This window comes from Lepidochelys kempii, chromosome 4 (assembly GCF_965140285.1).
Source record: "Lepidochelys kempii isolate rLepKem1 chromosome 4, rLepKem1.hap1, whole genome shotgun sequence".
Taxonomy (NCBI): Eukaryota; Metazoa; Chordata; order Testudines; family Cheloniidae; genus Lepidochelys; species Lepidochelys kempii.
The window spans coordinates 83,866,846-83,889,617 of record NC_136383.1 but is presented as its reverse complement, the minus strand read 5'-3'; the positions used below and the strand labels follow the sequence as shown (position 1 = coordinate 83,889,617).

The 22,772-nt window shown below is 41.3% G+C and overlaps 1 protein-coding gene across 3 annotated transcripts in view; it reads right to left on the bottom strand.

Annotated features, from left to right (window-relative positions):
- The window catches only part of MTUS1 (microtubule associated scaffold protein 1), a 206,087-nt gene that overhangs the window by 117,588 nt on the left and 65,727 nt on the right, over window positions 1-22,772 (bottom strand). Inside the window, exons 4-7 of one of the 3 annotated variants that reach the window (XM_073341911.2) lie at window positions 11,511-11,678; window positions 8,222-8,356; window positions 2,160-2,264; window positions 619-669 (exon numbers count right to left, since the gene is read on the bottom strand). In XM_073341911.2, the coding sequence (XP_073198012.1) occupies window positions 619-669; window positions 2,160-2,264; window positions 8,222-8,356; window positions 11,511-11,678 (459 nt within the window). Of the gene's footprint in view, window positions 1-618; window positions 670-2,159; window positions 2,265-8,221; window positions 8,357-9,951; window positions 10,412-11,510; window positions 11,679-22,772 lie in introns of those variants that run through there. The other 2 variants (XM_078852526.1, XM_073341912.2) reach the window with 2 other exon arrangements.

Genomic DNA, 22,772 nt, shown 5'->3' with positions numbered 1-22,772 from the left:
CCTCTTCACTCTTCCCAGGGTCACAAAAGTTGATATCAACATTTCTAGTTAATTGCAACCTACCATTCAAGCACAGCATGCAGTAACATATGCTGAGGCTGCTGCTTTAAAAAAAAAAAAAGAAGATGTCAAGAATTCGTCAGCACAAGGCATTAAAAAAAAGAAAAGCTTTTGTTCAACATGAATCTTCTGTTTTTCCTAAACCACATCAAGTTTGTTTTGACAAATTACTGCCACATGACTAAACTGCAAAGTCACTATATCCAAATTTGTTACCCATATGTTCTTGTATGGCAGTTTTTTCAAAGCAACATTTTGTCTACAAAGCATAAGACGACAAATATTAATATCGACTCTACAGTTTGGCAGCTGGATGGTCTAATAGCACAGAACTAAAGCACAGAGAAAAAAGGTAAAATTGTATGTTTGAACCTTCAGTCTTCATGGTTGGTTACATCATACAAACTTCTTGTGAGGCTACTTAATTTAAGAATGAAACACTAGGATACTATACCAAAAGCCTCTTAAAGAATAGCATATAAGGATATATAATTTTGGGGACCTCCCCTTGTTATCCATTAACAACGATTTGGGTAGAAAAGAGATTTGAGAACTCACCAGAATTGAAAACTGACGACAGTCTTCGGGGTCCATTTAGTACAGGAGTACCTATAATGTTCAGAGAAGATATGGATGTAACTAAACTGTATTAAGATTTATGAATAAGTTCCGGTAGATGGGTAAAAGAGCATCTTCCCAGACTCCTTTCATGTACCCTCTTTGTTTGGTGGCATACATAATTCAGTAAGTTATTAATATTAATGCCAAAATTTGCTATGACATTAATATGTTGGTAAGATATGCGAGAATGAAACATGACAAGATTCCTGTTTTACTGTAATCAATCACTTTTAATTGATATCACTAGTTAAGAGCTTGACCTTTAACTATCCCATTTGTTAGCACTGGGTAGTGCTGTGCTTCATGTAAGCCAGATAGTACTATTTTATTCTGTCCACAGTATTGCCACTTCTGAGGCCTTTAAGAATGAAGTTGCCTGTAATAATTGTCAGCTATTTCATCTGTGGGCAAATATTTACAGATCCTTTTCAAAAAGGAGAAAAATGTTAACCAATGGTTACACACTAGAGAATGTGACCTTCCAAATTAACAGGGAAAAAAAAGCTAATTTGCCTTTTATTAGTATGACCTAAGGACCATATAATTGACAGTAACCTTTAGTGTAAAGATCAATTAAGTGGAACTATTACTGATAACTCTTGCATGGTAGAGACTTAAAAATAAAGAATTTTAGAGTAGGTTTATTGGTTTTCAAGAACACTGTTACTTGGTCCAATTTGCAAAGACAAAAATTAAGAATTAAAAGGCTCAACTCATCTCTCTGTGCATAGGAAGTATCAAAGTCTCCATGTGAGACCCTACAAGCATATGCTTCAGTAAATAGGGGGCAACACAATTTGCATTGTATCTTAACTACTGTACATTAGCCAGTGTCTGATGCAGTTCAGTTTTAACTCTAACCACATGCTAGGAACTTTGTGAGTAGTCAGTGAACACCTATGACAAGGTATCAGATTCTAGAACCTTTGATGAAGATTCAGATCCGTACTTTTAAATGTGTAGACAACCAACTACGTATGTCCTTTTAAACTCTAATTCAGCATTAAAAAGGTTTTGAGTATCTGAGGCAGGGAGGTAAAGGGGCAGAAGTGTTATCCTAGAAATAGCCAAGCTTAGGAGCAAGCTCTGACAGAGACTCTAAGTTAAACAAAAACTCCAAGAAGGTGCTAAATTTGTGCCTTATCTTGTATGTATACTCTAAGTAAGCATTATTCCAATCCTGCTTATAAAACGTTTGTTTTTATACATACAAATTTAAATATAGATAAACAAGTGATATTACAGGCCCTTTAATCTTTTTTCCAGAAAATGAAAGGTTAGTATTTCACTCTGACAAAAAAAGGAAATTAGGGATTTTTGTATTGGGAACAGATTTGTGAAATCCATCTCCACTTTCAAAGTTTCAGCTACGGCTGAAGCTCTGCTAGAACTGGCAATCTTGAGCATTTAAAAATTGAACAGCAAAGCTCTCACTGAAGAAAGGGAAGACTGCAAAGTGTAAATGAGAAAGACTTTACCCAATGGCTGGTTGCCTCTTGGCTCACTGGTTTTCCTTGCTGGAAGAAATGGTCCAGCTGATTTTGGTATACATTGGTTCGGTGAACCAGACTTGTTCTTTGTTCCTAAAAAAACGAAGACTTAGATTAGGTTTTTAAATTTAAAAAACTAGATCAGTGATAAGAACTTGTACAATTTAAGAAAATAACTTAAGGTTACTGATCATTTAAAACCCTGAATTTTTTTTTTTTAATAATTAACATGCAGTTAAAGAGGAAATTGATTCTGAACTATAGTCTCCTTTAGAAAGATTTTTAAAATGGCAGAACAATGACTTAGATGAATAAAAACTACTTTAAGTCAATTTTCTTTATTGAAAATTGAGAATAGAAAAAATAAGATACTTTTAATAGTTTTAAGTTAATAAGGAGGGTTAGTAAACGCATTTTCAGATGTATTCCAAAATTCAATTTACCTTTTATTACATCTAAAATATAGAAGTTGCAAAAAAAAAAAAAAAAAAAAGCAGCAAAGTACAACCTCAGGGCCCCTGCCTTTCATAGTTACAAGTTACTTTATAGCTTGTCATCCTGTCAAAGCGTTAAATCGCTTCTGTTATTCAGTGTTTTAAATCCAATTTTTTCTGTTGTGGTTTTCATGAAATTCTCTTCTTACTTCCCCATCCCTATCTCCAATTCCTACTTTTCACTGAAATACAAAAATGTGCAACACCACCACTCCTGACTTAGACATGTCTGAGTTCAGTCACCTCTTAGCCCAAAATGTGCCTGACAGAAACATTTTAGCAGTAAGTATTTCGGAGAAAGCTTTTCTGCCATCTCCACTTCATTTTGGCCAGTGAATGAAGCTGCTACTCCATTCAGACCATGTATGGCAGCAGTTCAGCTGCTATACTGTACAAAGGAAGATTTAAGAAAAACTGGCACCTGGACAGATGCATTCTATGGTTGTAAACAGCACTATTAAGCTTATCAGCTGATGGAGAAGTCCTACATACAGTCACTTAAGGGTATGTCTATGCTGCAGCTAGAAGGTGTGATTCCTAGATCTGGTAGACACACGCTCTAGGTCCGCTTGAGCTAGCGCACTAAAATAGAAGTGTAGCTGCAGCACCACAGGCTGTTACCCCAAATACATACTTACAATCTCTGATGGGGCTGTATTCTCGTGGCTAGCCCGCTGCGGCCACACTGCTATTTTTAGCACCCTAGCTCAAAGAGCGCTAGAATGTAGGTCTCTAAGGGAGCTGGGAATTAGATCTCCCAGCTGCAGTGCAGACACTGCATACATGGAGAGGAACCAGAATGAAACGTTTAACAAGAACTGGGAGATGGTGTTTAAAATAAACTACTCGCAGCAGCAGAGGTTATAGCACAAGTACCCAGTCTCTGCCAAAAGCAAAACTCTGATTTCTCCTTAGCCGGTAAGAGGCATTAGAAATGAGGGCAGCAGAAGGAGCTAGTGTCTGGTAGAGGAGTTTCTGGACTCCCGCTGGAAGGTGGGGCAGTAACATCTGAGGAGGGCAGGCTATGTATCTCAGACACTCGTACCCTAACTCAATGATTGCGCATTCTCTCCATGGTCCCCTCACCCTTGGAAGGGTTAGACGATGACTACCTTTCCTCAAGCTCCCTCTCCTCTGTGGGTTGAGCAGGGTGGGGTCAAACTGAAGCTGCATAATATGTGACAATAGATTTTGCACTGAAAACTCTCTTCTAATGTTATCATGTAAACAGAGTCCGAATGAGCTCTCCCCTGACATCTAGTGGTGAGCTGTGGAAAAGGACTTCAGAAGCTGATCTCGTTTGCATGGCCACACCCACCCTGCCTACATGCTCAGCATTATGGGATTGCTCGCCCAAATGGTCATTTTTGGCTGGTGGGGGATCCCCAGTCTCCTTGTTGTTGGGGCAGGAGTAATAAAGGATTGTTAGCCTTGCTGTGTGAATCAAGGACAGCAGAACTGTACTTGGCATTGCCCAGTTGAGGGACCCACCCGCAACTGAATGGAAGTTGTTAGTCAGGGGACATGGATTCCAAAGCCCAGTGAGTTGAGAGAGGGCAGGCACAGGTACTTGTACCTGGTGGTATGAGCCCTGCCTAAGAGCCCCAGACATCATTTGACTGTTCCTCACTCTACTGTTTAATAACAGAGCTAGTTTAGACTCAATTGAGAATTGTTACAGGCTGCAGAGCTGAAGTCAGATACCTAGGTCTAAGTATTAGACTTGCTTTTGGACAGAGTTTCTGATGCAAGAGACTGCCCAATGTGCACCAGCAGTGAGGATCTCCCACTAACAGTTGAAATCACTGAGAGCTGTGTTAAGGGGGAAGGCCCCGAAGACATCTTGGTGCAGGCAGCAGGCAGAGAGTGCCAGAGCAGAGCCCCACCAAGAGGAGCGGCGAGTGAGTGCCCGAGCAGTGGGACAAGTAAGGTGCCTTCTCTTCCCCTATCCCTCACCCCACATCCAGGGTGGGAGCTGAACTCTGCAAATACACCTTTGAACTCTGTGTCTGCACTGTCGAAGGACAGCAACTGTGAGTGGGGTACAGAGAAGGGACAGGCATGTTAAAGGGACTTTTGGGTTGCTGGACTTAAGAACCTGAGGGGAAAAGGACACTGCCCAGCTTACTGGGTGGTGGGTCTTTTGCTCATGGTTTGTTTATAAACCCTGTTTGCAGTTTCCCCAAATTAATGCCGCATTATTTCCCTCCTTTTGTTAAAAAGTTTTTTGCTACACTCAGACTCTGTGCTTGCGAGAGGGGAAGTATTGCCTCTTAGAGGTGCCCAGGGGGTGGTGTGCAATTGTCCCAGGTCACTGGGTGGGGGCTTAAGCTGGTTTTGTGCTGTATTGGTGAAAAGGAATCCCTAGATACCGAACCCGGCCCTTGTTACTGCCAACTCTGACTGGCAGAAGGGTTACAATCACCTAAAATTAATTTTGGGAGGAGCATTTTAAAAAAAAGCTCTAAAATGGAAAGTCAAGGTTTCCTTCCCTATTTTACATTCATACTTATTCTTCATCCTGGTCAAGTGTTAAATGCAGCATTTTTATGAGTAGGGATGGGAATGCATAGATTCCATAGCCAGAAGTGATCATTGTGATTATCTAGTCTGACCTGTATAACGTAGGCCAGAGAACTTCCCCAAAAAAATTCCTAAAGATTGGATGTTTTATAGATCTGCATTTAAAAATGGTCAGTGATGGAGAATCCACCATGACCCTTGGTAAATTGTTCCAAGGACTTATTTTCACTGTTAAACATTTACGCCTATTTCCAATCTGAATTTGTCTAGCTTGGGAAGCAGTTGGGATATACCCCTACCCTGTATCATCAAGTGTTCATGTGAACAGTGCATTGACTGGCTATGGTCTCTTGAGGCCATACTTGGAGTATGTCCACACAGCAAAGAAAATCCCACATCTGGACTGTACCCATTGACTCAGGGTTGCACTGCGGGGCTGTTTCATTGCAGTGTAGACTTCCAGGCTCAGGCACCCCACCCCCCCCCGCAGCGATATCATCCCAGAGCCTAGATGTCTGCACAACAATGCAAACAGCCCCGTGAGCCCGATCCAGACACAGGTCTCTCTTTGCTTTGTAGACATACTCTTGTTCTCTTTGCCCACTTGAGGACGGGAACTCCTTTTATACACATTTCTTGCCTTACCCCTGCTCTTTCATATTGTGCTCTGTTACCAGGTAACAAGTCGGGTGAAGACAGCCACCCAGATAGACCATCTCCTCCCTTCTATTTTGATTTACTTAACCATTGGCAAGTGCCCTTTTCCACCTCCATCTCCAACAGATACCAAACAGTAATACTTCAAACTTAGGCTTAATGCAAAAAAAAACAAAAAAAAAACCCAACCAACAACCCACACTTTAATGGCAAACTTTCAGCAACTTTAGGCAGAATAATATTGAATGTATGGGTTTTGTTACAGTCATATGTGGCAACTGTTTGGTATAATTGAGTATGAGGTCAGATCACATTTTCTGTTAGAGTCTGATGAAGGTGCTGAGAGTTACTACTTTTCAATATCTGTTGGAAATGGAAGTAGTCTTAAGGTAATTCTAGAGCACAAGCAACTACAGCAGAAGTAATATATTTTTGGCCATCTTAATGCAACGTGAACAGCCGGAAATAACACACCATCATGTCATCATGCCCCTTACTGAATGAGGGAGGCAACCTAGTGACAGAGGATGTGGAAAAAGCTAATGTACTCAATGCTTTTTTTGCCTCTGTCTTCACTAACAAGGTCAGCTCCCAGACTGCTGCGCAGGGCATCACAAAATGGGGAAGAGATGGCCAGCCCTCTGTGGAGATAGAGGTGGTTAGGGACTATTTAGAAAAGCTGGACGTGCACAAGTCCATGGGGCCGGACGAGTTGCATCTGAGAGTGCTGAAGGAATTGGCGGCTGTGATTGCAGAGCCATTGGCCATTATCTTTGAAAACTCGTGGCGAACCGAGGAAGTCCTGGATGACTGGAAAAAGGCTAATGTAGTGCCAATCTTTAAAAAAGGGAAGAAGGAGGATCCTGGGAACTACAGGCCAGTCAGCCTCACCTCAGTCCCTGGAAAAATCATGGAGCAGGTCCTCAAAGAATCAATCCTGAAGCACTTGCATGAGAGGAAAGTGATCAGGAACAGCCAGCATGGATTCACCAAGGGAAGGTCATGCCTGACTAATCTAATCGCCTTTTATGATGAGATTACTGGTTCTGTGGATGAAGGGAAAGCAGTGGATGTATTGTTTCTTGACTTTAGCAAAGCTTTTGACACGGTCTCCCACAGTATTCTTGTCAGCAAGTTAAGGAAGTATGGGCTGGATGAATGCACTATAAGGTGGGTAGAAAGCTGGCTAGATTGTCGGGCTCAACGGGTAGTGATCAATGGCTCCATGTCTAGTTGGCAGCCAGTATCAAGTGGAGTGCCCCAAGGGTCGGTCCTGGGGCCGGTTTTGTTCAATATCTTCATAAATGATCTGGAGGATGGTGTGGATTGCACTCTCAGCAAATTTGCGGATGATACTAAACCGGGAGGAGTGGTAGATACGCTGGAGGGGAGGGATAGGATACAGAGGGACCTAGACAAATTGGAGGATTGGGCCAAAAGAAATCTGATGAGGTTCAATAAGGATAAGTGCAGGGTCCTGCACTTAGGACGGAAGAACCCAATGCACAGCTACAGACTAGGGACCGAATGGCTAGGCAGCAGTTCTGCGGAAAAGGACCAAGGGGTGACAGTGGACGAGAAGCTGGATATGAGTCAGCAGTGTGCCATTGTTGCCAAGAAGGCCAATGGCATTTTGGGATGTACAAGTAGGAGCATAGCGAGCAAATGGAGGGACGTGATCGTTCCCCTCTATTCGACATTGGTGAGGCCTCATCTGGAGTACTGTGTCCAGTTTTGGGCCCCACACTACAGGAAGGATGTGGATAGATTGGAAAGAGTCCAGCGAAGGGCAACAAAAATTATTAGGGGTCTGGAACACATGACTTATGAGGAGAGGCTGAGGGAGCTGGGATTGTTTAGCCTGCAGAAGAGAAGAATGAGGGGGGATTTGATAGCTGCTTTCAACTACCTGAAAGGGGGTTCCAAAGAGGATGGCTCTAGACTGTTCTCAATGGTAGCAGATGACAGAACGAGGAGTAATGGTCTCAAGTTGCAGTGGGAGAGGTTTAGATTGGATATTAGGAAAAACTTTTTCACTAAGAGGGTGGTGAAACACTGGAATGCGTTACCTAGGGAGGTGGTAGAATCTCCTTCCTTAGAGGTTTTTAAGGTCAGGCTTGACAAAGCCCTGGCTGGGATGATTTAACTGGGAATTGGTCCTGCTTCAAGCAGGGGGTTGGACTAGATGACCTTCTGGGGTCCCTTCCAACCCTGATATTCTATGATTCTATGATCAGCCAGTTTTCCACAAAACTACCAACAAGTGTTTCTTGGACTACTACTGGCAAGTCGCTGCTTTGGGAAACAGTAATGTAAAACAATGTAAGCTAGTAAAGAATTACTTTAGCTTCATTATGTATAAAAAGATTCTGATACCTTTTGGAGTGGATTTTAAGGAGTACACTCTAGGTCTGGGCACTGGCTTCAAAGAGATGGATCCAGAAATGCCATTTTGACAGGTAGCTTTTGAAGGCCATTCTCCATTCTTGATGATGATTGTGGCACTTGTAGCTATTGCAAAAAATCATATGGAGAGAGAGAGAGAGTTGGAGAATTAGCTTATCACATTTAGCTAGATGTTTTATAAAAACTAAGTCTCACGTGTAAGTTACTGATGGTCCTATTTCCTATACCTTTAATTAGCAACATTTTATAACAATCACAAATAGCTGAGTACAAGCTTCTGTATTTCCATATTGTCTACACGGATAAATTGGCATAAAGCTTTGTCTGATATTCACCAAGACTAATCTCATTGTATGCATTTCAAAGCCCAAGTTTTGCAGCTTTGGTTTGTTCACAGAGTACAAGTCAGGCATGTACAAAAATGCATATACACTTTAGACATTTGAGCCCATTGTTCAGACTAACGAGTTATAGTAGTCTGATTACACTCCTGAGAATTTCAGAGTTATCCAAGTATTACTCAAAAATAATTTTGCTGTTATATCAAACTTCCATCAGTGAGACACCCCCAAATTGTTCTATATACAGTAATAGGAGATGTAAAATAGCCCCACCAAGTTACTGAACAGCATCGTTCAAGTCAAGCCAAAGTGAAAGCAGACTGGTTTTTATTCCTATGGCTCAAGGTGAATTGCTGAGATCAGCATCTTACTGCTGAAATTCTACATCTTCATTTCCTTTGCATGCAATTACTCCTATACGAGGAAAAAATAGCACTTGGAATTCATACTTGCAAGCCTTATGATTTACACACTTGTGTTCTCAATCTTTATTTACATCATAATACAATTTACCATGTGCACACTACACAATTGCTAAATAAAGGTCAGGGTGCTGCAATTCTCATTTTTCAATCCTCAACCACATTTAATAGTGCAAATAATTAACTCACATGCAAATTATGCTTTTCTTTTTTATTATACACAATTACGTTATGCCAAAATTTCACAAACACAGACTTTCCTTAGAAGAGAGTCATAAAACCAAAGTGCTCATTAGACTCAAAGGCAGCATGTTACTATCATAGGAAATTTAACCCATTAGGAGAAATCACAACAAAGGACTGAGCAGGCAGCAACAGGAAGGTTATATTTCATGAAGTTATTTTTACAGAAAAAAAATCAACTAATCATCTTAAATATCAAGCTAAATCATTTGTCAGTTTAATGTTAAACAGAACATTATCATCCTAGGTTTTACATTACACTATGTTTACTGAAGTATCCCATCTTGACACTCGAATGTCCCAGTAATCTGATAGTCAAGAATTTTAGATTTTACCAATTACGATTTTATTCTGATGTCATTGTCTAATGAACTATCACAAAGGACAAGAAATACTCTGTATGCCTCTAGAAAAAAAGTAAAATTGTACTGATTCTCTCTACAAGATGGTTCAAAAAGTCAGCAAAAAATTGCACTGCACAGAAAATATTAATCACATGTAATCCAGACATGATTACAATCACAAAAACATTGAAATCAAGATTTAGTTTGAAAATTTTCTGTAAAGTTATTAATTTAAATTAAGAAAAGCATTGTCCTTGGAAACTAGCAAATTAAATCATTTAATTTGATACATTTACCAACTTTAACAAAAAAACAAACATGCTTTTATTTAAAGAAGGCTAATGACCTACTTCTTTTCCCAGTAAACGTGGCTAACAAAGGAATAATAAAAAAGCTGTAAGATCCCACTACCAGCAAAGTCAATAAGGTAATATCATAGTGGCTTCCTGAATCAGTCCGTGGTGCTAGTGTAGAATTGATGAAAATATGAGGAGAAAAATCAGTTTCTGTACAACTGCGGAGTCCTCCTGGTATAGTCATTTAAAAAGAATCAAAGCAAGCTTAAAGCCAGAAAGACTGCAGCCATGTTCACCCTCTCATATTCCTCATGCTTGCTCTTAGTGAATTAGAGTGGAAAGAATTGTAAGCTTCAAGGCAGAGGACAAACACAGATTAAACCAGCTAGCAAATCACACTAAGAAAGAGTCATCGGTTTGGATGCTTAATCTGAAAGGAATACATCTCTTTGTTATGAAGCGATGAACCTTTCTTTGTTAGGAGAGAGAGCACAAAGCGTTTACAACCTCCTTCGGAATTTCAGTCATGGTACTAAAAATTGAACACCAAAAGTCAACATGGCTGTCAGGGCAACAGAACCATTCTGATTATAGAAGAAATGTGTTGCAAATTTTAATACAAAAAAAATACGTATTCCTTTCAGCTCATGGTAGGTTTTTATTTTCAGGGGAAAAGAAAAAAAGCAGGAACAATCAGGACAACTCAGTGATAAAGAAATATGTACTATGAATCATCTTCAATTCAGGTTTGTTTTTTTTTAGTAGTTTAGCATAAAAGGAACTTCCTTCCCCAAAGACAGAATAGGACAATAGAATAGTAAGATGAGATTTGAATTTAAATTTAAATTTTAAATTAACCCATAGATAGGGAAAGTGATTCTATGTTGCTTTTTGCTGGTTTTTCATTCTGTAATATTCCTGCAACCGATATACAAGAGTTTTCATTAGTTTATCCACTATTTAAGACCATAAACAATATGTAATTTAGACTGATCATTTTATCAAGAATTCATTCTTTTTACATTTAAATTGTACACCCAAAATGTACTGATTATATTTACTTTAGTAATTTGAAACTGTATATTTCAGAACTTTCAAGCAAGAAAGCAATTAAATGTTAAAGTCTCATCTATATAGTACATTTCATTAAGAACACACCAGGATAACATATGAATTATAGTTCATCAAAAAATGGGTAAAAAGGGGCTGTGTTGCACTGTTCTCAGTGTTACAACAGGCATCCAATTCACAATGCTCAAACTTTCTGAACTTATTACACCATGTACAAAAAGCCCTTTCAAGGAAAGCATCGTGCTCAGTAATGCCAGGAAGTTTTGGAATGCACCAAGAGAGCGTAGAAAGTTGTTGTGTTTTTTTTTTTTTTTTTTAAGAAGTTCATTTTTGCTAAGTCAGGCACCAAGTCTCAAGACCCTTCAACTGAGAAGACTACAGAATGAAAGACACATAAAAAGGCAAAATTCTTAAGGGCCAAAACTAGTAATCCTTAGCTAGGCAATAATCCCATTCAAATAAATTTTTGCCAGCTAAGGATTGAAGGATTTGGTCGTGGAGAACAACTGTTAACAGCAGAGAACTCTGACAAAGATACTTACAATTATTACTGCAAGTACTTTGCTCACTCTGGGTACTACTGATTGAAGAGATGCTAGGAGTTCTCCGAATGGGTACTTTTGATTTAGTTAGTGATTTGCCAGAACTGGTCCAAGATGCTAGAGATGTTTTCATGGAGGCAGGCTTCCCTCTGGAAGAAGTTTCCACTCCTGGTAATTTAAGGGAGAAAGAGATAGAACTTTAAAGGGACGCTTACTGCTGCTACAGATATAAGGATAAAGTCTGGCCCAAATAAGAAAGGCATATTTTATTATATATAAATAAAAATAATTTTATGCCACATATATCATTTAAAGAAGTGTAGTAAAAACAACACCTTAAAGGTTTAAGTCCAAGATTTGACTTACCATAAGACTGTTTTAATACAATGTCAAAAGTATCCAGTTTCATCTGTGCACTTTGGATAGAATGATCAAAATAGGATCTGCCCAGATTCCACAAATCAGTGCTTCTGTGCAAGTGCCTGACTTGGGAAAGTCAAAATGCATCTTGGAAGGACAAAACATGTTACAGTTCTCTATACTGGCAATTCTAAATACTACCTCTAGCTCAAAAGGCACTCAGATTCTTTCCTGTTTTTGAAACCATAAATGATCAGAAAATATTTCCATGCCGATGGCTGAAGCTTAACGTATGCTGATTTTCATATGAGGGACAAATAGCACCAGTATGCAATTTCTTTTGCAAAGTAAATTGAGCCATATGCGAGTAGAACAAGCACAAGCAATGAACAAGAACAGCAAGTTCTACTATATTTCAAATGATAGCTTAAAAGACTTCTGGGTCTGCAAGATTGGATAAATAGGATTCTCAGAACTTTGTTGCCATTCAGGTATACTGGCACAATGATGTTTTTGCATAATTTACCATGTCCTATCAATTGAAGCTTGTAAACAGAAGTGAGAAGTGAAAAGTATTAACTATACCTCCATTCTATCTCAAATAGGTTATTATGGTCACTTTCAGATGACATTTACTGGAGTAGTAATCAACAGGACAACTTTACTATTTAAGCCAGAGAATCTGCAATTGAATATGTTTAGCCAAATGGATTTACAGCTCCATTCCAGGAAAACTGTACTAACATGCATTAGGATTAAAATAAAGGATTATGACCGCAGGAGAAATTATGTATATCAGAATTTTCTTCTTCCCATAATTTTAATTGAAAAATGGTATATTAAACTATCACTGGATTGTCATTTGCCAGCTCTGATTAATGCCACTTTACATCTGATTTCAGGTGCTGAGCTTTCCAAATCACCTTGTAACAGGACAAGTAAGGTAAGCTTTTTATACGTAAACAAAACAAGAGTGAGAAGATTCAATACTATTTTAGAAGTGCAGAGATACAGGCCTCTGGATATTATGATCACTAAAGTTTTACCTGAATTCCTTTCCTCTGGATGTAATCTCTTCTTAGGCATGTTTTGTTTTAGACAGAACATGCAATGTTAAAATACAGCACATCAATTTCACCAAGAAAAAAAGGACTTCTCCTTTCTCCTTATCCACTTGCCATGACCACATAATTCAGATTAATACCATGTATGAGACCCACAAGATAGTTTAGTTGCCATATGATTAAACGAGGTATTTAAATTATTTCAGTTTATTCCATATTGGTTTTCATATTGGTATGTCAACAGTCCCCCTCTCACTCTTGGGCATGAGGGGTTAAGTGACATTGTAAATACGTAAGATTTGTATGATGATCATAAAAGCTTTAGGCTGTCTTATAAAGTAGGACACTACATGGAGATTTAGGAAGGAAGATGCTTCATGACTTTATATGCATCTCAGCATAAATGAATACACTTCTCAACACCAGATGGTGCTGTAACATTATGTCCATAAAGTTTCAAGCCAAGAAGAAACAATTCATGGTGTTTTAGGCAATGCTGGCCTAAAATTTAAGTGTAGGTAAAGTAATTAGTTAGTTTACTATTGAACTACACAAAAGAGCAGTTATAAATGCTCTTATATATGTTCCACTTGTATATGCAAGTTACAAATGTGTAGCAGGACCTCATTAAGTCACCCTGATCATTAAGATGCATTGCAGATTACTGAATTTTGCAAATTAGATGAGTGACACAACAAGTGTGCCAAAAAAGAAACCCTTTACTAAGTGCTGTTTTACTACTTATTTTGACATGTTAAGTGTACATTTTGTAAGAGTAACTGATCTGAGAAAAATGTCACAACATCACTCTAGTTTTAAATCTGAGACCTGGTAAAGAGCCAGGTTTGTGTGATTTTTTTCTGGTTTGCAAGTTATTGCAACAAGGTAATGAAGTACTTAAGCAAGCATAGAAACATTTAGAATCCATTCTTGAGTGTTTGGATCTTTTGTGGGAGTTTCCATGACACCAGAAACCTCTGTCTGGTACGAATTGTGATTGGTGTAAATTAAAATAAATGAAGCTAAACAGCTCCCAAACGGAGAAAATTTAAAGCCACAAAGCAACCTCTACCAACTTTTTTTTTTTTTTTTTTTTTTTTTGAAGAGGGTCAAGAATAATTTTTACTTTATAGAATGACTTGCTCTAATTGATGTAGTAAATGATTTTTTTTTTTTTAAATATACGACTCCTCTTCCACAGTCTACATTAGATTCTTGGCAAAGTAAATACTACAGAACTTCCAGAATCAGGTAGTATAGAAACAGTACAAGCTGAATTTGCATTATTTTCATGTTCATTAGAATCTGTATTTGTTCAGTTAGCCACCTGTTATACACTATGTATCAAGAATGGTGTGCCTGCCAGGCATTGAGGGGGATCTTGCTGGGTTCATCTTGGGAAGCAAAAGGAGAGGTTGATTCATTCTTTCCATGAACTTCCACCCTAGAGATCTGGAAGCTGAGTGTGAGAAAGACTTCCAGAAACCCTGCTTGAACAGCCAGAGGTGAAAATAAGCCAGTATGCCCCGGTACCGTATACCGGCAAAAGCTGGTGCGCCGTACTGGGGTGGATCGGCTTCCCCAGGCGCAATTCAAAGGACCTGTGGCTCCCAGCAGCAGTTGGAGCCCCCGGCCCTTTAAATTGCTGCCGGAGCCCCGCTGCCGGAGCCCTGGGGTAGCAGCGGCAGGGCTGGAGCAGCGATTTAAAGGGCCTGGGGCGGTAGCGGCGGTCGAGCCCTGGGCCCTTTAAACCATCCCCTGCTGGAGCCCCGCCGCTGCTTCCCCAGGGCTCCAGCATGATCTGGGGACGATTTAAACGGCCTAGGATGGTAGTGGCGGCCGGAGCCCCATCCCCAGAGCCCTGGGGAAGTGGTGGCGGGGCTCCAGGGACAATTTAAAGCGCCCAGGGCTCCGGCCACTGCTACCACCCAGGGCCCTTTAAACTGCTGCCAGAGGCCCCGGCTGCCACTGTTACCCCGGGGAGGGGGAAATGAGGCACTTGCTGGTACAGGGTGTGCCGGGGCTGGCTCTGACCTCCCCCACCCCCGCCCCTTCCGCCTGAGACCCCGCCCCCTTCTGGGGACCAGATGCAGCCCCAGCCCAGCCCCCATACCAGTAAGTCCCTAGACTTACTTTCACCCCTGTGAACAGTGCATCCTGAATTTAACATCTGAAAATATCTCCAGATCCCTTCCTTTGTTTTCAAAGCTCAAAAGTCTTGAGAATGCAGCGGATTTATAACAAAAGTCATTTTGAGAATTAACATACGAACATAGCCAGTTCAATGGTGCTGAGTTCCCAGCTCTGGAAATGTCAAGTACAGGTCCTGTTCATAGGTGACCCATGTTCTTTTTGGTTCCCTAGAGATCAGTGCTCTCTTGGAAAATATTTGTAAGAGTGACTACCGAACACCAAACTGCAGTTTTAGAAAAATTAATTTGGGGGAGGAAATCTCCAAGAGGTCGTGGTCTGAGATCACTAAGTAGCTAATTCCAAGAAGAAACCATAAAAACCAGGTATCACCTGTAAATTGGAAAGAGTTCCTTCCTCTAATTTACAAACTTAAGAGCAGAATGATAAATGCTATGAAAAAAACTGAATAATTACATCTCAAAATATTTCCTGGATTAGTTCCTACACTCTGGAATGTGGTTAATTCAGCCACTTCACCTTGTGGCTAAAAAATATTAACATACCTCTTCCAGAGGGGGAATATGGTATTTGGTTCAAAGCACAGGATGGAGTCATAAGACCTTTGTTTTATTCTCAGCTCCGCTGCAGATTTCTACTGGAAACTGAAATCACTTAATCTTAATTCAGTTTTCCAGCTGTAGAATACTTATCTAACTTCCAAGAACATTCTGAAGCTACACTGAGCTCCTAGATTGAAGGCAGTATAAAAATGCAAAGTATTGCCTCAGTATCATTATAACTAACCTTTTGTTCAGTATTTTTATTCCTCCCACTTGGAGAATCATCTCAAGTTGACATACCATCTCAAGTAGGGGGGAGGGATAGCTCAGTGGTTTGAGCATTGGCCTGCTAAACCCAGGGTCCTGAGTTCAATCTTTGAGGGGGCCATTTAAGGATCTGGGGCAAAAATTGGGGATTGGTCCTGCTTTGAGCAGGTGGTTGGACTAGATCAGTGGTTCTCAAAGCCGGTCTGCCGCTTGTTCAAGGAAAGCCCCTGGCGGGCCGGACTGGTTCGTTTACCCGCCACGTCTGCACGTTCGGCCAATTGCGGCTCGCACTGGCCGCAGTTCGCTGTTCCAGGCCAATGGGGGCTGTGGGAAGGGCAGCCAGCATGTCCCTTGGCCTGTGCCGTTTCCCGCAGCCCCCATTGGCCTGGAGCAACGAACCGCGGCCAGTGGGAGCCGCGATCGGCCAAACCTGCGGACACAGCAGGTAAACAAACCGGTCGGGCCCGCCGGGGCTTTCCCTGAACAAGCGGTGGACCACCTTTGAGAACCACTGGACTAGATGACCTCCTGAGGTCCCTTCCAACCCTGATATTCTATGTTTCTATGACATTAACTTATTTGAATTTTCATTAAAATTCTAGAGCTTCCTCGACTACATACTGCAAGTGCATTCTAAAGTGCTTATATGCCCCCTCTCCTATGCTGGTATTGGAAACACCTCCCAGCCATTTATAGTTTATCCTCAGAAGGCCCCCTTGTAAAAGAAAAGAGGTACCCCCCAAGGGAACAAATGCACTGAGAAGTTCACTTACCAAAATTCACAAAGGAAGTCTGTGACAACTACCAATTCAATCCAAATCTCCCATGCTTAAAAATATAAACATCTCAATTCCCTCATGTTACTACAGTTGTTTGTTATATTTTAACAGCACCCCATATATGTGCTGAAGCCTCCCAATACTGGTAAGACAAGATCCTTGCCCCTCGAAGTTAGACCAATTTCAGATATGACATAAGATCAGGGAACAAAAAGGAGGAGCCTCATTAAGATTATACTGTTAATTAGCAAACTCTAGTGCATAGCATGAGGGAACAGGGTTTTTTTTATATGAGAACTCTATATAGAATTAAGTAGAAGGCTTAATTAACAAGTTTCCTGTAGGCATAATGAAGTGGAGCTTCAAGAGATATTTAAAAAGGATAGTAGTGACTTCACAAACCAGACCAGAAAAAGGGCGTTCCTTAGATAGGGAACAGCACAGAAAAGAGTCCCAAGACTATTGAGAGAGAAACAGGCCGATATGGCATATTCGGTAGTATCACTGGAAGTTCAGCATGGCCAGTCAGAAGACACTAGGACAGATATAGAATAAGCAGTGTTATAAAGAATAAAAGCAGTCACCCATCCTGTCAGTGTAATAAGCCTGAATCCATTATTTATTCTAGTTACTGTAGTGTGGAGTGAGAAATACTGCATTCCTCATCCCTGGAGTAATGAGTTGGCTACTGCTTAGAACTTTAACCAAAAACAAACAAAAAACCAGTATGTAATAACTACATAGCGTCAAGTAGGTTAAAAGTACCTCTTGTACCAGAATGAAAACGTTCACATAACAATGTTCATTTATCAAGACTTGCTAAGCTCAAACTTCATGATCTAAACCAAAAAGTCAATCTCACTTGTGTCTTGAGCAGATCATCATGGGCTAAAATAACTTTAAAAGCTTCTTGCTGCTGACCTTGGAACTTCCTCTGCTACAGAAGCCTTATTGGGAAAATATGCTTGAGACAAAAAAATCAAGTAGTCAGAAGTTAGATTGTCTCTCACCGGATCTATGCCTCCATCCTCCCCACATAAAATCTCAATTTAAACATTTCCTCTGTAAAACCTATGCAATCCCAGCCCTCATCAAAAGTGACAGGAAGAAAGATACTCGGTACCAACATACTTCCACATTGATTAGAGACCTGTGTTTATAATTCTGCTTTTCATGCTTTACTGTCAACTGAACACTAGGATTAAAGGTAGATTCCAATTCTGAGGGTAAAGCATCATTTACCAAAGCCATATTTAAATATTTCAGGTTTAGGACTGATTGAAAAGCTTCCACAATTCATGGAGCTTTGTGACATGCAGGAGGAATACAAGCCTTGGGGCTTTTCCCAGCAGGAAATTTGGGTAGATTAAGTGCACAAAGGAAGATGGTTGGGAATGTTTCTCTTAGAACTGCAGAGAAAAACTCAAACATGAAAAAGAACCAGTTCTGAATCTTGACAGTTTTACACCTCTAAGATTACGGTTGGGATTCCTGGATATATTTTTTTTTTAAATGAAAGTGAAAAAAAATAGTTGTCCCTATCTGGAAGGGTTAAAACTTGTTCAGTAATTTTAAGAGGATATTTTGAATTTTAGAGACATGACAAAATGTATCTACTTTTAATCTGTAGGAGAAGGCAGTTTTGGCCATTTTAAAATGAATGCAGTCCTTAACTGTTTTCTCTAATATGAGACATTTTCAGCAGATGTCAAAAGTAAATCATGGGAAATGATACACAAAGGCATTGTTCCCAGCAGACTCATCTTTAAATATTTTTGTAATCGTGTGTAGTTGCTCTGATAAGCACTATAAAAACAAAGGCAGGATTAACAAATTTCAGACAACTAGCTGAGAATTCCAAGGATTGTTCTACTAAGTCTACTAGTAGACTGTGCTACAGTCTAGCTCAGCTAGCTTTCTGAAATTAATCCTATCTGCTTTTATAGTGCTGATCAGAGCAACTACACACAAAGAACAGACGAGCCTCTACACAAACGTTTAAGTCCCACTATCAATGAAGTGTTACCAGACATTTATTTTTCAAAATATTTCTCTTCCATTTGTGGGTCTAACAAAGTAGAGTGGCAAACTATTGAGGGAAAAGATTTAAACTATCAATTCACGAACATCTGTCAAATATACTAAACAAGGAAATAAAAATGTAGACAAGTTTTCATTATGATAGTCTGGGGTATTACTAATAACAACATTGAGAGTTCTCAGACAAGTAAGTTATGTTGTTGCTGTTCCTTTAAGTACTTCTCTTTATATAGGACTCTGGATCTTAACCCCTCACAGTACACAGAGGTCTTCCAGGGGATACATCAACTCATCTAGATATTTACCTAGGTTTACAACAGGCTACATAAAAAGCACTAGCGAAATCAGAACTAAAATTTCATACGACTTGTTTATAGTGCTCTATGTTCTATACAGTAAAATGTAAATACAATATTTATATTCCAATTTATTTTATAATATGGTAAAAATGAGAAAATAAGCAATTTTTCAGTCAGTGTGCTGTGAGACTTTTGTACTTTTAAATCCGACTTGATAAGCAAGTAGTTTTTAAATGAAGTGAAACTTGGGGTATGCAAGACAAAATCAGACTCCTAAAAGAAGTACAGTAGTCTAGAATGGTTGAGACACACTGATTGTGGGGATAACATGACTCGAGGCAAAATCCCATTCCATACATGAGATGGCCTGCTATAATATTAGTTCATTTATCCACAAGTCATTATGAAAATGTTCCTCTTTAGCACAGATTTAGGACCCAGTAGCAGCTCACGCCAAAAATATGGTGGAGCTGTAAGCAGCAGCTTGTGTGTACACAAACACCCCTCCCCCTACAAGTTAATGTTTTCAAAATAAAACTAGTGCATTGTCATGCGTGTTACACAGCAATATTTTGGTAAGCAAGAAGAAAACAGTTTCACTATTCCCTGTCCATCACCTCCCCTTCCAGAATGAACAAGTGGGACAGAGCATGGTGTGACAAAGCTCTGTCCTTGCCTCCGTGGGTCCTGTGTTTCCTGGCGGATTTCGCTAGCCTCAGAGGCTCACTGTGACCCTCCACGTAACCCTTCTCTCTCCAGAGACAAGGGTCACAGTCTACTGAGCCATTTTCATCATAAGCCAGCGAGGGAGGTGAGGAGAAGTTATCCTTCCTTGCAGTCTGTTATCTCCCAGTCTCAGTGATTAATCAGAGGGCAAAGGGGGGGCAGGGGAGCCCAGGCCCACCCCCTACTCCAGGCTCCAGCCCAGGCACCCTAATAGTATCAGCTATGGTAGCTGACCTTTTAGAAACATGGCATGTACAATTCCCTGGGCTACTTCCCCCACAGCAGCCCTCATTTCCTCAAGTTCCACTTCACCCTTACCTCAGGGCCTCCTTCCTTGTGCCTGATATGGTGTATACTAATCAGCCTTTCCAACAGCACAACTTCCTCCCAGAGCTCCTGACATGCACACCCACCTGGGTGACTGGGAGGCTTTTAACTAGTTTCAGCCAGCCCCTGATTGGCTTCAGGTGTCCCAATCAACCTAGCCTTCTCCCTGCCTTCTGGAAAGTTCTTAATTGGCCCCAGGTGTCTTAATTGACCTGCTGCCATTTCACTTATCCTGGTACCAGGGATTTGTTGAGCCTGGAGCTAATATATCTATCTCCCACTACTTTTCTATAGCCATCTGGCCTTACCCCATCACAACGAGAACAGTATTATTGTCTCTGCTACCCCCTTACTGCCCCCTCAGTTCCAACCTCACCTTTTATTTCAGAAATCTCTTACCATTTTCCTCTATGCTCCACAGCACCAATTCATTCACAACTTCAAGTGACAGTTACTCTCTGCCCAGAACCTTCCAAACCCCTTCAGTTCCCCCCACCCGAGCAGAAACATGCTGTCTGCCCCACTCCATCCAAGGTGCAGCTCCTTATTTAAGCACTTAATAGCTCAGAAATATGCCCCTTGCTCTGAACCCTCATTCACCCAACATTGATGGGCTCAGAACACTCCTTCCCACGCAACCCTCCAGATTTTCCACTTTGCCCCAAAATGCATTCAATAGGGTTGGAGCCACCCCACTGACACAGCTGTACTGGGCCCAGGCAGAGGCAGCAGAATTGTGCCAACAACCCTATGTTTTGCCATTGTGGGGCTGAACTGAAATTGTCCCACAGAGAATTGCATTCCCTACTTCTTTTGTTCCTCTTCCCTCTGCTGCCTGCAGTCTGTGCTGCAGAGCCAGCAGTCCCCTGGTATACTCCCGAGGGAGTTCCGCGTCCGCATACACACGCACACAAAAAAAATTCTTCACACAGTATTTTGAAATCCTGCAAATTTTATTTCTCAGAAAGGTAGAGGCTCCAGCATGGGCCACTGGCTGCATAGAGGTGGGAGATCATGCTGCAGCTCCTGCCTGGGATATTAACTCAGCAATGAGGCTGCACCTGACCCTGACACAGTTCAAGGGCTGTGCTGGGCCTGCCCCTCCACAACAGGTGTGGGTGGGCAGGCTCAGCTCAACAGGATCCAAGTGTGGAGGAGTTTGGGGGGGGAAGGGAAATCCAGATGTGGATTGAGAGGGTTCCATGTGGGGTAATCTGGGTGCAGGTGGCTCAGTGCAGGGATCTAGGTGCAGTAGGGGGGATCTGGGTGCAGGGCCTAGTTGGGGGGTTCCAAATGCAGGAATAGGACTCTGCCGTGGGTCTAGGTGCAGGTGAGTGGGAAGGTGAGGCTCAGCAGGACGCGTTGGGGGGGTCTAGATGCACATAGGTTAGGTGAACAGTGGAACAACTCCCCATACAGTGACCCCTCCCCCTGCAGCTGAGGAGTAATGGGAGCAGGAAGCAGGGGAGGGTGCAGAGCTTCCTGCAGCCAGGGGAGATTTCTGAGGGTGGATCTGACCTAGCCCCCGCTGCTCCATGCAGGGGAAGATGAAGTCCCATCCTCTCCAACCGCCAGGCAAGCCAGGACTAGCAGCTGAGCCCAGCATAGGGTAGGAGCCATAGGTTGGGGTGTCCCCAGCACTGTGTCCCCCCCACCCTCTCCGTTCTCTCCCCCCACATGGTTATTTATCTCTCTGCCGGCTGCTCTGGGCACCCAAAAACACTGCTGGGGAGGGCTGCATGACCACTCTTGTGGCTTTCCTTTGCTTCCCCATCAGAAAGTTATCTTTGCTTCCCTGCAGAAAAAGAATATCTGCAGGAGACATGAATTCTGCAAGGAGTACTGGTAGCAGCCAGGTGCGCTTCAGCCTCCAGGAGGCTGGCTGCAGCTCTACCAGTGGCAACATGTGTTACTGTAGCAACGCCTGCCTACTCCAGTTCTGCCAATAGGCCATCACAGGACCTTCATATTCTGGTTTTATGCTTTTCTCCCTGTCATCTCACCCAATTTAAGCTTTGGCCTCCATACCATGATCCTGCACAATCTTTGCTACAGGGATAAGAAGGCTTCTGAGTATCAGCAGTGCTACACTACAGCCTGGTGCTATTCAGGTTTTTGCAGTGCAGCTGAGCAAGTTCCCAAGCTACGAGATTTGAATAAATCAATGCTGTGACAACAAATAGAACCAGCAATCAGTCCACCGATGCACAGATGTGACAGTTAAATAAAAGTCAACATTTACCTGCAAATATCATATGATAAATAGGACAATCACACTTGATTTTTATCAAGAATAGATGAAAGCAGCCTCATGTAACACTGTTGGAAAGCACTGTTTTTTTAATGGCAAGCACTGTAGGGAGACAAAGGGATTAATGGTATACAAAGAAAGCAGGATAAAGCCAGATGTGACTAGATCCAGTTGTGCTTTTTCCTATTGTTGTCCACATCTATACCCAACATCTGTCTTAACGATTTTCACTCTTCTCTACACACCCAACACTCTTTCCAACCATCCCCTTCCCATGGAGGGGACGGGGGAGGGAGGAAAACACCTCTCCAATCAAAAGATCCTACTTCAGAGCAAATCTAATTGCCAAGCTTCTTTGTATTATGAAGACTTGATAAAGAATTTTTCTTTAAGTCAAAAGACCCATCCCAAATTCTCAAAGTTAGCCAGCTACTCACACTGCTAGTTTTTAGGAAC